This window comes from Peromyscus maniculatus, chromosome 16, assembly GCF_049852395.1.
Source record: "Peromyscus maniculatus bairdii isolate BWxNUB_F1_BW_parent chromosome 16, HU_Pman_BW_mat_3.1, whole genome shotgun sequence".
Lineage (NCBI taxonomy): Eukaryota > Metazoa > Chordata > Mammalia > Rodentia > Cricetidae > Peromyscus > Peromyscus maniculatus.
The window spans coordinates 45,646,482-45,663,340 of NC_134867.1; the positions used below are offsets into that span (position 1 = coordinate 45,646,482).

The 16,859-nt window shown below is 37.6% G+C and overlaps 1 protein-coding gene across 1 annotated transcript in view; it reads left to right on the plus strand.

The window, feature by feature from the left end:
- Nucleotides 1–16,859, plus strand: part of Pex3 (peroxisomal biogenesis factor 3) — a 29,244-nt gene that overhangs the window by 833 nt on the left and 11,552 nt on the right. Inside the window, exons 2-4 of the mRNA XM_006976671.3 lie at nt 6,598–6,729; nt 9,929–10,010; nt 15,373–15,416. Coding sequence (XP_006976733.1) covers nt 6,598–6,729; nt 9,929–10,010; nt 15,373–15,416 — 258 coding nt within the window. The remainder of the gene's footprint in view (nt 1–6,597; nt 6,730–9,928; nt 10,011–15,372; nt 15,417–16,859) is intronic.

Sequence of the window (16,859 nt, forward strand, 5' to 3'; positions counted from 1 at the left end):
CCTGTTAAATTTCTTCATTCTTTTTGGCAGCTCCAGTACTCTGGCTTTCAACCTTTCACAGGAGTTTCGAAATATTGTAGGGCAGTTAGCTTAAGTCTGCACTTTGGGTTAGTGTTTAAAGTTAACTAGAATACAGCTCTAACATGTTGATGTTGCTGTAAGATACACTAGATAAATGGGGGGGTATGTATTTTCATCTCTCCAATTTTAAAATACAAATTATGCATCAACAAAATGCTCAGGATTGGATATTCTTTAGTGTTGTTAAGGCTGTCAAGATCGTGATCGTTTCACATTTTGCTGACATAGTTGAGTTCACTGGCTGCAAGTTAGAAAGAAACACATGGGGGAAAAATCTCGATGGGGACTTGTAGCTTTGTGGTGCGGTGCTTGCTTAAGCTGACAGTTTTGTATCACAAGCAACACACACACACACACACACACACACACACACCACTTTAAACCCTTTGTCTTTGTAAAACACTCAGTTCATAACTCTGGGATTTTAAGAAGGGAATAGAAAATCTTTTGGATTATACTAAAAGGAAACCTGGGAACTTTAAAAGAGTTTTAAAAACTTAAATCTTAAGAAATACCATCACTATCCTCTTATCCTAAAATAGTAGGTCACTGATAAGTCAATACCCATGTTCTGTGTATCTCTGAGGTGTAGCACAGTTGGATACTGACTGATAATCACCTTTGAGAAATACTTTATAGATACAATGTGTTTTCTGTTACCTTCAGCCTCTAATATCTAAGGTGTATTTAAATTTTTTATTTTATTGTGCCAATACTATAGAGTACATGTGTGAAAAATAAATATGTATGTGTCATGGAAGACATAAAAATTTTTTGCTCTGCCAAAAGAAAGAAAATTCTCTCTCATAATTTCAGAGGGGAGCACCTACCCCCTTAAGGTTTATGGAACACCTAATGGCAGATCAGAAATAATCACAGGACAAATTAAAGAGTATGTGGATATAGTAACAGATTTTCTTTTGGAACTCTATTGAGAGCTTTATAATTGCAGATTAAGAGGAAGTAAAAGGCTGGGTATGGTGGCGCATGCTTTTAATCCCAGCACTTGGAGGCAGAGGCAGGCAGATTTCCTGAGTTGGAGGCCTGGTCTACATAGTGAGTTCCAGAACAGCCAGAGCTTCGTGAAACCCTGTCTCAAAAATAAAATAAAATAAAAAGAGGAAGGAAAAAAGATTCAGAGACATAAGAGAAACACTGCAGTTTTCTAGCAAAATAGAAAGTCTTAAAATAGTTCAACATATCTAGTTTTGATTTATAAAGAGTTCATATTTTTTCTGTATCATGAGGAACTTCCTGTCTTACATTTCAGTTTAAGAAATATTTACTAGTATTTAAATACTAGTAATTGGTGGTGGTGCACTCTTTTAATCCCAGCACTCAGGAGGCAGAGGCAGGCGGATGTCTGTGAGTTCAAGGCTAGCCTGATCTACAGAGTGAGTTCCAGGACAGGCTCCAAGACTTAACACAGAAACCCTATCTCAAAAATAAATAAATAAATAAATAAAAAGAAAGAAAGAAATATTTGCTAATGGATTGTACTGCTGGAGGTAGTATAATTGAATAGGTACAATTTACAAATTTTTAATCATTAATATTTATTAGGAACCCAGTGTGTGTTGAACATTCTGCTAAGCTCTTCCCAGCCAATGGAAACAACAGCGGGAGAGTTACGGTTTTTGCCATTTTTTAAAAATGTAGAAACTAGAGCCCATAGAGTTAAGAAGCTTGCCAAGAGTTTGAGTAACCAACAAGGAAATAAGAATTCAACCCCCCAGTGTGTTAGATCCCAATGAATATTATTCTATACTCTACCACTCTGCCTTGGTGGATTCTTCGATCTTTTAAGAAATAAGTGAAAATACTATTAAAAGACCAGGATAGAGATGAATACAGAACATGTTAATGAGCCTATTGATACATAGCAGTATGGAGTTAGTATAAAATGATGAAGGATTTCACAACAGGAGTGGCATATTTTGACAGACTTGAAAGCTGGGTAAGGTGTTATTATGCATGAACAAAGGTGTTCACATATTGAGTGCTGGAAAAATACAGGCAAGCAGAACTTTGAGCAGTGTGGCTTCAAAAGTCAAAATTTCAACAACAACAACAACAAAAGTCAAAATTTCGCTGGTCGGCAGTGGTGCACACCTTTAATCCCAGCAACTCTAGAGGCAGAGGCAGGCTGATCTCTGTGAGTTTGAGGCCAGCCAGGTCTACAGAGCAAGATCCAGGACAGACATCAGAACTACACAGAGAAACCCTGTCTCGAAAAACAAAGCAAAAGTCAGAATTTCTATTTCCCGCATTTTGGATAGTAATTGCCTCATGCCCATTTATGCAGTTTGACCATTTGAGGCAGGACAAGAGCAGTGGGTCTCAAACTGTCTGATGGGAAATCTCCTTGACACTCTTAGAAATTAAGACCCCCCCCCCAAGCCACCTAAGTTCTGTATCTATTAACAGTTATCATATTTGAAGTTAAAACCCAGAGGTTTTTAAAGTATTTATTAGTCATTTCTGATAACAATAATAAACCTATTAAATATTAGCATAAAACATTTTCGGGGATTAGTGAGAAGAATGGCATTATTTTACAATTGCAAAGCTCTTTAGTTTGGCTTAACTGAAGACAGCTAAATTCTCATCCCTTCTGTAGTCAGTCATGTGTGAAACCACTCGTTAACTAGCCTCTAAAATTCTCCCCTGTACACTCAGGAAAGAGTGTAGCATGCCAGTGACAACATTTTAGTATGACAAAAATATTGTGGCCCTCACAGATCCCCAAACAGACTCCAGGGATACCCAACCCACATTTTGGAAACCATTGCACACAAGAAAAAGTGTTACAGAGCAAAGGAGCCAGATACATACTGATTGTCTTGCTAATTTTTTTTTTTTTAAAAAAGCACAAAACACTGAGTTGTATCTTAAGCCTTGTAATTTTAACCTCTTTGGATTTTTCTTTTTTCTTTTTTTTTGTCATTTATTTACTCAACATTTGAATATGAAAAATGCTTACTCTAACTATACTGGGCTCTGAATATACAAGGACTTCACTATGAATGAAAACCATCTTAAAGTGCTTCAGAAAAACAGACTCCTGCCCCCCAGACTCTAGTTCTTCAGATGTAGTACAACTCAAGGATGCTTCATATTGGTTGGAGACATCCCCAAGTGGTACAGCACTGGCCTACCATGAATAAGGTCATTACTGAGCACTGGGGGAAAAACTGAAACTGAATCAAAGCATCAGAACTTGAGGAGATGCCAGATTAGAAGTCTTGGTGATTGATTATTGTCAGATTGTTATAGAAAATAATTGCACTGTAGGAATTTTTGTCCTAGAAGACAAGACTAAGAAGTGGTTTTAAAATGAGTGATGTATACAAAAACTAGAAGATATCCTGCTTTACTCGCCGTGAAAGGAAATGTCAAAACATTTGCACTTATTTTTTGGTATTTAGTGGATATTTTCATTGCTAATAAAGAAGGTTATGGTTACAGAGGAAATTTGAAACTACTTGGTTTTACACATGAAGAAGATGTATGCCCAGAGGGAGTAAGTCACCTGCTCCAGGTCACCTCACCTGTTGTCTGTTTTCTAGCTGAGTCAGGGTGCCTGTGAAGTAGATACAGCCCTGAGTATTATATCTTAACTAATGGTATTTTTTTCTTTCATTAATATTTCCTAGAGAAACAAATCTGAAAAAGTTGATTTATGAATTTTATATGTGGGATCCTAAGTGAGGTAGACCTTGAATAGGAATATCAGTGCTAGCTAAAGAAAAACGGTGGGTCTAGAGCTTAAGCCTAATTTCATGTGTGACTTTTCTAGGGCTTCCAAAATGAAGACCTACAAAGTGAGTACCTTGAGAAACTGAAATGTATGTTACAGTTTTGAAAGTTTATAGTCCGTGATCAGGATGTCGGCCGAGTGTGTTCCTTTCGTCAGGTGAAGGGGTCTGTCTGCACTAGGCTCTGCCCCATGAAGGCCCTCTTGTTTCCACTGCCTTCTACAGTAGAAGTCTGGCTGCCGGAAAGCCACAGAGCGTCTCTAGGAACCTTCCAGTTGTCTTCTCTCTGCGCATATCTATATCTAAATCTCACTTTCTTAACAGGACACTGGTCACGTTGGTTTGGGGTCCATTGATCTCACTTTGTGTTGAGCTCACATTCTAATGTGCTCGGCCTTCAGTATATTAATCTGTGGTGTAAAGGGGGAGTGGACGCAATTCAACTTGTAACAAAGCATTTCCCTTTTTAGCTTTTGCTAGAATATACTGCACTTCCCAAGTAAATACAGAATTCTTAAGGTTTCATTTTTTTAAACAGATTTATTAAGAATATGATGAGACAGGCCATCTCCCCAAGAAAATACATATAACAATCAAATTTGCCACTTTTCTAAAAAAAAATTATGATCTATGCAAAGAGTGTCACATCAGTGATTCATTTTACAATATAACTTGAGAGATAATAATCATTGTGTATGTAACTTTCAGCAATATGTTATGGAGATAAGCTACAAGCAATGCGTTCAGAACTAGTTGTACTAGAATTGCTAAATGTAAGTCAGTTTCTTCATTCTCTTGGGATTTTAATGGGGAGGGAGGGGAATAGGTTCTCACAGTATATTCCAGACTGCCCTCAAAATTGGTGATCCTCCTGCCTCAGCTGGGATTATGGGCATGAGCTGCCACCATGTCTCTCTCATTCTAATGGTATTGTGGCTCTATGGCTATGATGTTATAGAAAAGGCAGCCATTGAGCATATTTCATGAATTTCTATTTGCTCTTCAAGCTTAATTATAATTTATGTATTTATACACATAGTAGAAACAATCATATACTGTTCCCATTTAGTATTTAAATTTATGGAACTAACTAAGGATATGCAACATCTTAGATCATCTACAACATCTGTCTTAGTGAAAATAATTTAGGATGTGTTTGTTTTACAGTTCCTGGTTGTGAGAAACACACCAAATCCAGCTACTTAGGTCATACATAATTGTCGAGGCCCTTTTGGTGAATACTGTGAGCTCCATACAGTGGAGATAGATGAGAAATGGTTGGTCCCCTTTACCCTTGCTGCCAGGTTAAAATGACATCAAGTTCGGGCACACAGAGGCTCCTCTTAGCAAACAAAGATGAGACAGTGACCCAGCCTGCTCTATAAGCTTGTTGAATTCTGTTCTTCTTTGGCACTGTCACACAGTCACGTACCTGAAACAAAGGTAACACTGTTGTTGCTGTAACCCATTTGACTCAGAAGACCTCTCTGGGCTCCAGGTTAAGCCATCCTTGAGGAGAAAGGCCTTGCTAGAGCTACAGATTCATGTCCGTAGACATGGTTATAAAATGCTTCAGCTAATCCAGTGTTTTGAACATTTACTGATTTCTTCCATGAAAATCCAGTTCTGCTATTCATGGTACTACTTAGCAAAACACTTGATGCTTATCAGAGGTGGTTGGTTAAAACAAACCCTCTGGTATGGGGGACTGCTTGGGGAAAATACGTGGATCAGCAGGAGGGGAAGGGAAATAAGAGTGGGTAATGGGGCAGTAGTGACTGTAATCTCAATGTGTTTATACCTATGTAGTATTGCCAGTATATCTTGATCAAATGTTATCACTGGGTGTTCGTCATATTCCCAGTTAAGAAAACTGATGACTGCTCATCCTGAATATAGGCAAAAATGTACCCATTTATATTGTATCATCTATGCTTAAGTGTGCTTAGGACTGCAGGGCACTGCCTTATGTCTATACTGTTGTGTTCTGACACTGTCCTCCTGCTCTTTTTCAGTTGATTAGTTTTTAGATGACGTCAATTATATCCACTTTTTCCCCTCAGATTTGTTCTGATACATGGGTGGATAAAGACATGTCTTCCTGACTATATGCCTTTCTTTGATTCCTTTAAATCATTTATTATAGAGATTTATAAAGTTATGTGCTCATTGAAGAAAGTATGGAAAATATAGAAAAGCAAAGAAAAGTGGGAAATCATAATTATCACAGTTTATTTCACTTTAGAAGTTAAATCCACATACTTTTCTGTTTCTTTTCCATTATAATACAAACTTCCTGGATGTTCTTTTGTCACCTAATAGTATAGGGTAGATATTTCCTTGAGTCATTAACTATTTAGAAATGTGGTTTTTAATAGCTACATAAGATACCATTATGTGGACAGATCATAATTTATTTAAATAATTCTCTGTTGCTGGACATTTAGAATATCTCCAGTTAACTATTAAAGATGCTGCCAGACTTTACAAATTCAATGCCTTTCTGCTTCTTGTCTGCCAATCTCTTCTCTTGTTGCTGGCCATATTAAAATATATTGTATACATGTAAAATAAGTAAGAAAGTAAAATATGCTCTCTCTTTTCCTTTTTCAATTCTTTAAAAAAGATTTTTAGAAGCTGTAATTCTCAACTTATCTCTAATATAAACCTCATAATTTAATAAAAATGCTTTAAATGTATTGGTTGGGATTTTTAGTACTCTAATTAATATGCTGTATGTTTTTTTAAATAATTTTAGGAGTATATATCCTGGGAAAATATGGGCAGAAAAAAATTAGAGAAATACAAGAAAGAGAAGCTGCAGAATACATTGCCCAAGCTCGGCGACAGTACCATTTTGAAAGTAACCAGAGGACTTGCAACATGACTGGTAAGCAGAGAGATGTATGTATTTGTGTGTAAAAGTGCTTGTTGGTTTGTATTAATTCACGTATTTTCAGGCCTCAAGTTATGGAAAAGACAAAGGATGCTAACTCTACCCAATATGCCTATTAACAGAAACATATAATTTCATTGTGGCTTTTTAAAAACAGTATAAATCCTCATTTATTCTGCAGATATTTTCAGTGCCTACTCCTGAGGAAGTAGGCAATAAACAAAGTAAACTCCCTGACCTCTAAGGTGTATGTTCTGGTGAAAAGGTGATAAGCAGCATATAAATAACCTTAAGTAGTAGTGGGTCTTGTAAGGGAAGGAGAGCTGTGAGGAGTGGACACCCCTCTGGAGAGTGTGGTCAGGGGCTCATGCCTCTGACCAGATAGCATGTGCAGAGAAGCCTTTCAGTACAATAGAGAGCAAATGCCCGAGATGAGAACATGCTTGTGACATTGGAGAAACAGAACCCAAGCACTGGAGCTAGAGAGACATGGATGAGCGCTAGGAAACAAAGCTGAAAAGATGTTGGCCCATATGGTCTTGTAGGCTCTAACAAAGAGTCAGAAGTCTGTTACATTTGCAGCAGGACACTGCAGGATGTAAGTATTACACAATAGCGTCTGCTCAGTCACTTAATTAATGATAATAATGTAACTACCAGAGCCAGAAACCTACTGGGGGAAATGCTACAATAAAGCCAGCCTGCTCATATTTGGAGAAAGTAATTAGTTAGGTTGTAACTGGTGTAATGCCTTGAAACAGTAGTTTCTCAGTTATATGTCAAGCCTATTCTTTTTGGTGTTTAAAGCTCATTTTTTTTTTCTCTAACATTTCCTTCAAGGATAATTAATTTAGAAAGAATTTACAAAGCTAAATGCTTCTTGTTGTGCTTACATGTAGAATTTTTCTGTAGATTTGAACGGCCTTTATTGCTAGCTACTTGCCTCATTTCACAGATAGAGAAGCTAAGACCAAAAAGAAGAGATAAGTTCACAGCCGAGTGTGAGTTTATAGCTGAAGTAATCACATCTAGCCGTGTACTTCCATTCTGTGAAACCCTAGTCAGAAATACTGTCGGTGATGACAGCTCTCACGTGCACAGCGAACACAATCAGAGGCACCAGGGAGAGACTGAGCTGGTCTAGTTTCCAGTTTGCTTTATATTATCTGTGTTCCTTGAGCTAAACATCAGCTCTATCCTATAAATTAGTAATGATTGTGTGGTTTGGATAAAGGATCACAGAAAACTATGTGGTAGCCAAATTACTGGTCCATTTCTACCCTATCTCTTACATGTTAAGAAAATGGCTAGATTTTGTCACTAGGGCCACAGAAAGAATGGTACCAGTAGCTAAGGCCATTTCCATAACCTGATGAGTATGTTTCTAACTGTTTTGAATGTCTTAGTCCCCACAGCAGTTCCATAGGTAGGTCCTGTGTTACCATCAGTTTACAGATGAGAAAATTGAGGTACAGAAAGGTTAAATCATTTGTTCCGATCCACAGATTCAAGCCTACAGATCTTTCTGTGATTTGTGTGTGGATTAGAAATGTTTAGCATGGTGGAAAGATGGTTCAGTAGTTCAAAGTCCTTACTACTCTTACAGAGGACCTGGATTTGGTTCGCAACATTCACATGGTGACTCACAATTGCTGGTAACTCAAGTTCCAGGGCATCCAACACCCTCTTCTGATCTCCACTGGCTCCTGCATACACATGATGCACAGATATACAATCAGGCCCATGCATATACACATGAGATAATTTTTTTAATTTTGTGGAGAGCAGATGACTGAAGATACAGAAACATATTTCTCCAATGTTCATGCAGGTGGCTAGAGGAGAATAGGATTATCAAAGAGATTCTTCAAACTAGGTTGTTATATCCCATAATCTTTAAGCTAGTTCCCATGAGCTCCATTTTCTGAATGTGGGATTAGGGCCTTGTTTTTTCTTTGTAAAGTAACTTATATTTCCCTTAGTAATCAGGACGAATTGATTGCAAAATCTGAGGATGTTTAACTATTATATTAAGTAACATAGTATTTCCAGTAACCTGGAGTCACCCTTCTATATACTTGGAATCATTTTTAGAGTACTTTCATTATGTTATAAAATATAAGTGGTAGTTATTATTTATGGAATAATAACTAGAAAAAAGTAGGTACATGTTCAGTATAGATACAAGTTTTGAATATTTTGACCTGCAGTTGTTTAAATCTATAGAGGCAAAGTCTGCAGATACAGGAGGCAAACTGTTTAGACATATATGCCACATACACAGAGCCAAGAGACTCAGATTCTGAGCCACTTTAGCTGATGATCTCAACAATTTAAGAAGATATGAACATGAAAGTTGAGGACATTTACTGAAATTACTATAGAGTGTGCAAGATAAAAGTACAATGTTGAGCAGTATAGAGCCTGAAATTTCCTATATAAGTATGGATTTTCTTCTCTCATCACAAAAGAAAAATTGTATGCTCAAGTTTTACCTTCTAAAAGATGGTATTTATAATCTCTTGATTTTTATTTATTTTATTTTTTAGATCATTGCTTTTCTTGTGCTAAAAACTCCTCTTAATCTCTATGTGTACATTTCTTATGCCACATGTAGAGGCACAGAGTGGCTCCTGTGACTTTTATGCAAACTTTCCCCCGTAGAGTTCTGCATCTCCTTTGGTCTTCATATTATTCCTGGGAGTGATAGATAAAGCCACAGCCATTAGCAAAACCCAAATTGAAACTCAGGAGTACTTGATGCTTAGATGAGTGCACCTTTGTGTATATTATAGTAAATATAGTCTTATGGTATTTAATAAGTAATATTTTTCTAGAATTAGAAATCTAAAACAAAAGATATGAATATAAAAGTATTGACTTTGGTCATTTTCATTAAACAGAAATAAATTTACATTGAAAAATTAGGAGGGTATAGAAAAGAAGGAAAAGGAGCTATTTGTAGACCATCATCCAGACATCCCCACTGCTGACAGTTGGGAAAGTTCTTTCCTTCCTGTTTTCTGCCTGCGTGTTCTTGTTCACATTGCTCTGATTGTGACAAAATGTTGTTGTGGTAACAGAAGTAAATGCATGGGTTATTAGCATGTAATGGTTTTATATTCAGTGTATGAGTATCTCAGTGAGTGTGTTCGTGGGGTTTGTGAGTCTCTGTTTTCTGTGTGTGTTACAGTGCTGTCCATGCTGCCCACGCTGAGAGAGGCCTTGATGCAGCAACTCAATTCCGAGAGTCTGACAGCTTTGCTGAAAAACAGGTAAGAGCAAGTCATGTGCTTGGCTTAGGGAATGCCATCAAAGTTTATACAATGAACTAAATACTTTAGTAAGTCCTTGTCTCCTTGTTTTTTAATTAAAACTTACACAGGCTCAGTTTAAAAAATAAATGCATATATCACTTAATCAGTATTTAGCTAATTTTAAACTCTGGCTCATACAAAATCATATGGACACTAACATGTATTGTCTTCATATGAATATTTTATATCATTTTTACATTATTCAGCAGCTTACTTATTGAGTGTTTATAGAATATATTCCTGCATGAGAAATATAAAGCTAATAAAATTATGCTTAATATTGTGCTTCTAATAGTGTTAGCAATGTACTAGACTGTTTTGGATAAGGTACATAAATTTCTAAGTAACTGACAAAATGATATACAAATATAACATGAATGTGTAATGCTGACAAATTATTATGGCAGTTCAGAAAGCACTACCCACATATATGACCTGGTGTGTGGCATGTGGTATGCACACGGGCATTAGAAGTTAGTGTGATTCTGTATTAGTTTGAGGAAACTTCTGGTAAACAAATGGCTGCTTCTTTTGATGAGCAAAATATGGGCTGTGGTGGTTTCACTAAGTAAAGTTGATGGCTGGAAGGAGGGGAGGGGAAGAGAGAGACAGAGGAGGGAGACAGGAGAGAAGAGGAGGGGACACAGGTGAGGAACCAAGTCCAGCAGCCCGTGCATGTTAAGTACATGCTCACCACAGAGTTACACCCCAAACCAGGAAATCTTAGTAAAGTGATTATACTAAAATACCTGCCTGGCTATAGTGAGGTTCTAAAGACCCAGGGTTGAGGCAGGGCCTGGGGGGCGCGGGGGAGTTCTGTTTCCAGAGTCTGTGGCAACCCTGGTGCTGTGTGCCTCCCACACATACATGCTCTTGTGCAGTTTTCACAATGTGTCTGTAAGGCAGATGTTATCATCTGCACTTTGCAAACAGAAACTTAATACTCGGGTTGAGCAACAAACTTGACAATTTTGTTTCGTTGTTTCTTTTATAATACTGGGGATTGGACCCACAACCTCACCCATATCAGGCAGATACTGAGCTACATTCCCAGTCCTATTTGAAACATTTTCTATTATCCAGAGAACACTTCCCAAAATAACAGTGAACTTGTGCTAAAACTTAATATCTGATTAAAATATAATACCCCGCGTGTCAGGTGATTGTCATTCTCAGAAGTAGACTGAATTTAATCTGCTTTACAGATGTAAAGTGTGGCTTATAAATTACTTTGTGTAATTATATAAGAAGGTATTGGCCGGGTGGTGGTGGCACACGCCTTTAATCACAGCACTCAGGAGGCAGAGGCAGGTGGATCTCTGTGAGTTCAAGGCCAGCCTGGTCTACAGAGTGAGATCCAGGAAAGGTGCAAAGCTACACAGAGAAACCCTGTCTCCAAAAACAAAAAAAAAAAAAGAAGAAGAAGGTTTGTATGAGCAAATTAATCTCAGTCAAATAAGTACCTAATTACTACTTGCATGCGCATAAGTAAATGGCAAAAAATAAATAGACTTTAATTGCCATAAGCTTTAGTCTTATTTAGGAAGTGAAGACAAATTAAGTGAATAGAAGTTTTGTTTTAAAAAAGGGATAACAGTTATAATAATGTGTTGGCATTGCTCCTTCTTGTTCCCTCTGAAGCCCTCCATTCTAAACGCTTAGAAGGATTCTCACTAATTAAGATAGGGCCTGGGTGTGTGGCTCGGTGGTAGAGCCTACGCTTAGCCTGCTCAAGGCCCTCAGCTCAATCTCCAGCACCAATAAATTGTATGTTTCAGACAATAAAAACCTAGTAAAATACCTTTACATTTAAGGATTGAATTGACAGCCAAAGGGGGGAAATTGGTTCAATATAGCACAATTAAAAATGTTAATTCCATGGTAAAACAAACACTGAAAGAGAATGTGGGGGGTTAGAAAAAGATTGACTTTGCAGTAATGTGAAAAACCTGACTCAACACATAACAAAAAGAATTTCGTAAATTCCAGAGTCCAAGGTGAGCTGTGGTTCTTCTCATTCACTCTTAACACTTATGCACCTAAATGTTAGTTTTCTTCCTTGTCATTTGCATTGTAATTACTGTTTTGCAATTGGTAGATGTGCACTTTGAAAAGCATTTGTCTAAAAAGGACTAACAAGACCTACGACTTGATAATTGTTTTATGTTAGAATCCAGTCAACTCTGGTCTCATATAGACCTGCCAAGCAAGTTGGTTTTCTTTTGAAATTAGTTTGTTCGTGACTGATAAGGGATAAACAAATGATCTGATAGCCTGCTTTCTGCAGGTGCATGATAGCAATAAAGAACCACCACTGGCAGAGACTCTTAAACACCCTTATCACAAGCAACAGATACTTTAGCTGAAAGGCGAGTTGTTTTTAACTTGGACTCGATGTCTACTTGAAGAATCCTTTGAACAGAATCTACATAGAAAGTACTTTCTCCGTCCTGTATGATGTGAAATCAGAATTTCTTACAAAGATAATTACATGTGTGTGCATTTTTGTTTCGTTTGTTTTATGATCCTGGTATCTGAACCAGGACCACATACGTGATAGGCAAGAGTTCTACCACTGAGCTACAGTTCAGAGGACAGGTGCAGTCTTCTTATGAAGAGGGCCAGTAGAGAGGTGCTCCCTGGTTGCTCTCTCTGTCCTCACCCACCAAACTCCCCCAAAGGAAATACGCGTTAGCAAGTGTGGTTTCAGTTCCCGTGCTCTAATTTGTCCTTTTACAGATGGCTACTGCTAAGTACGTCCTGTCTTGTAATACTGGCTCAGCTTTATTATAATAAGAACTCTACATTTTTGAGGGTTATTATTATTTGTGTGTATGTGCATGTACGCACACACACATACACATACACATGAATACTGGTTCCTGCAGAGCCTGAAGACATCAGATGTCACTGGAGTTACAGGCAATTGTGAGCCACCCAGTCAGGGTGCCAAGAACCAAACTCAGGTCCTCTAGAACAGGAGTATTTTCTCTGAACCTCTGAGCCATCTCTCCAGCCCCAGAACTCAGTTTCTTATTGAAACACAAATTTATGTCCAGTTATAAAAAGGATTATTGGCCTGTGTTTTGTATCTTTGTGTTCTAGTAAATAATATTCGTTATATTTTATAAAAATATTTATGCAAATTGAAAATAGTAAAAACCCTTGTCCTTTGACCCAGGTGCTCTGGAAAGCACTGCATTCTATATCCATAGTACATTCACACACTCTAGTACTGCACCACACTGAAAATACTTCCTATGATTTTTATTACACTGTATTTATTTATTGTGTGTGTGGAAGTAACAGGGTAATTTGCAGGAGTTGGCTCTCCTTTTACTGTGTTGGTCCTGGGAACTAATTCGAGATCATCAAACTTGACAGCATGCACCTAATACCCACTGAACCATTTTTCTGGCCCATAAATATGTTTTTAAATAAATATACCATTGTGCTACTGTGGACTAAACTCCTGGATGCATGGCTATCTTATTTTTAAGAAAATAAAAGTTATGTAGTATGTCTGCATTTGTTTAAGGAGCAGTTTTAAATATATTGAATAATATACACGTTTATACAGTACAAGAGGGAGGCATATTTAAATCACCTATGAATAGGGAGAGAAACATGATATTAAACATACAAGGTGTATAAATTTGACTTTATAACCCTGTATTTTGTTTTGTTTTGTTTTTTGTTTTTTCGAGACAGGGTTTCTCTGCGTAGCTTTGCGCCTTTCCTGGAGCTCACTTGGTAGCCCAGGCTGGCCTCGAACTCACAGAGATCCGCCTGCCTCTGCCTCCCGAGTGCTGGAATTAAAGGCGTGTGCCACCACTGCCCGGCAAACCCTGTATTTTATGTGATTATAAAACTATATTTAATTTTTAAGTAATACCAAATATTTATAATAAACTAATTTGAATGTTTTCTATTAGGTGGTATCACCACAAAGACAGAAACTATGCCATGTGTCTTTAAATCTGAAATTTAATTAAATATCCTTAGTGGAATAAATACTCCTGTTACCTAGAACTTAATAACTCTAACACCTTTTGAATATTGCAGCACTATTTTAAGACTACTATTCTTGAACTGAGGGGTAAAGCAGACTAATAATTATGTTGTTTTCACTGATTTCTAGTGTGGGCCAAATAAATTGTGTATATAAGATCAACAAAATTAAGCTAAAATCCTGTAAAGTTGACTTTGAATTAAACTATCACTATAAGCTTATAGTATAATTTATCTTTAAATGTGTAAGTATAAATAATATATACATTTCTAACAGCTTATTCATCAGTTTTCTCTTATAATAAAGTCCCTGCAAAAGGGTTGTTTAGGTTTGTGATTTTGAAAGTTCCAGTCGATGTGGGATGGCAGTTGTGGGCCTGGCAAAATGAAGAAAGCTGCCACCTAATGGCCAAGAAGCAAGAAGAATAATACTACATGGACCAGGGTCTCCAAATCCCCTGCTGGGCATGTCTTTAATGACCTAGAACCTCCCTGTAGCCTCCAACTCTTAAAGGTTCTCCTACCTCCCAGTTAAGTCAGCCTTAACATATAGTAATCCCAGTTAAGTCAGGCCTTTAACATATAGTATTATACAGCTAATATAGAGTAGGCCAAACCATAGCACCAGATTAACACACTGAAAATGATGAGAAATAATACCTGACCCAGAAGCAGTGGACATCCTTAATCGTCAGAAACAGCTGTGGTCTCTAACATTTCCAGCCACCAGGAACCAGGACTCTTAAAGAAATGGATAGTTTCCGATCTGCAGCAAGCTTAGAACAGGATCAACTCAAAACAGCTTTCCTTTTCAAAAAGTAAAGAGTAATGGGCTCATGCAAAAAGATTTAAAAGCCAATCTAAATATCCTCCAGTGGTGATTTGAACAGCAAGAGGGAGAATGAGTTGAGTTTGCTGTGCATCAAATATGCGTGTCTATTCATGTGCTTATAATGATACTGCAAAGCAACAAAACAGTATTACTTACCTTTGCGGGATCACAGGATCTGCTTGATTATATGTAAGCTAATAAGCAGAGGGAAGAAAGTTTCCCTGGTTTGCTTTACTGTTTTAGTATGTCTATGCAGATGCAAAGGAAGAGGGAAAAAAAGGATTGGAAGAATGTATACTGGTAAAAGTGATTGTTAGCACTGCTTAAAAGAAATACACTTTTTTACTATCTTGTGGGCTTTGTTTCTTCAGTGTTGGTGTGTTGTTTTAATTTTTAAAAGAATACATCTCTGTATAGTTCAAAGTTATATTTGCTTATGTAATTATTATTTTCATGTTTTTTGATTTTTTTCTTTAGACCTTCAAACAAACTGGAAATATGGGAGGACCTAAAGATAATAAGTAAGCCTGCATATTCTGTGCACATCCTTAAGATATTTATAACAGGAACATTTTATACCATAGTATATATATACATGACTCTTCTTTTCCTGCCTCATTGAATAATCAGGCTTAAATAGAAATATCAATAAAGCAAGCAGATTGATATCTGTTTTTAGACAATATTTATTGGGTGATGGTGATGATGGTGATATTATTGTGCTTATGTTAGAAACTGTATTTTTAACTTTTTTTTTTTTTTTTGGTCTTTCGAGACAGGGTTTCCCTGTGTAGCTTTGCACCTTTCCTGGAACTCACTCTGTAGCCCAGGCTGGCCTCGAACTCACAGAGATCCACCTGCCTCTGCCTCCCGAGTGCTGGGATTAAAGGCATGAGCCACCATTGCCCGGCTTTAACATTGTATTTTAAAAGAACTTTTTTACCCAACCCAAGTAGCAACTTTGCTATTATTTGCAAAATTTCATTAGTGATAAAAATTTGAATCAAAGAACATTCCTAGGACTTGTATATATGTATCAAAACTTCATGCCAGCAAGCTTTCCTGTTTCTTCCTTTCAGCTACCATATCTACTGGATGATGCCTAAGTCTTCACCTGTTGGAAGACAATTAACTTCTTGAGTGTCCTGCATTTCTTTTCAGCTGTTGCCCTTTCTCACATGCCCTATGAGCAGCTATTTCTACATTCTCCTTCTTCATTCTTCACCCCTACTCACCTTTTGATACTGCATCCTAATTTCTGCTCTTCTCTCTACCGAAGCAGTCCTAGACATCAGAAGTCACCTCTGTGTGTCCGAATCCACTGGGACTTTTCCGACCTGCCACACTTCTTGGCACAGTGGACACCTGTGCTCCCTTCTCTGTCCTGAATACTGTGAACGGTGTGTCGTGTTTCTAGGAGGCAAAGTCTTCCTGTTTCCCTGTCCTCTCTACCTCCTCCAGTTCTCACTGGGCTTCTTTTCCTTTACCTGTCACCGAAGCAGTTCTTCCATGCTCAGCCCTCCTCCAACTCTAAGCTAGCTCTCTTCACATCTGAGTTCTGAAGACACAGCTTAGTTGGGTCTGACTTTGCCTTGCCCCATCCCCATGCCCGTGCCCAATGGGTCCAGGTCCTCATGAACACTAGGAAGCAGACACCACCAGAGTCACATACCCCGACACCTTTGCTTTCCTTTCCCAGCTTCTAACGTACGATTCCTTTGCCTATTATGCATTTGTTGATTAGTACTTCAACTGAGAAGTCATACCTAGCCAACCTTAATGACACCAGCCTGAAATCCCAGCACTTAGGAGGCTGAGACAAGAGGATCCTGAATTTGAGGTTAACCTGGGGAGAAGGGGGAGGAAATGAGACATAGATTACTCTAAACAGCTTATAAAGAGAAAATATTTTAAATTGATATATTTTTGTGCTTGATCCATTTACAAACGTATTTGCTAAAGTC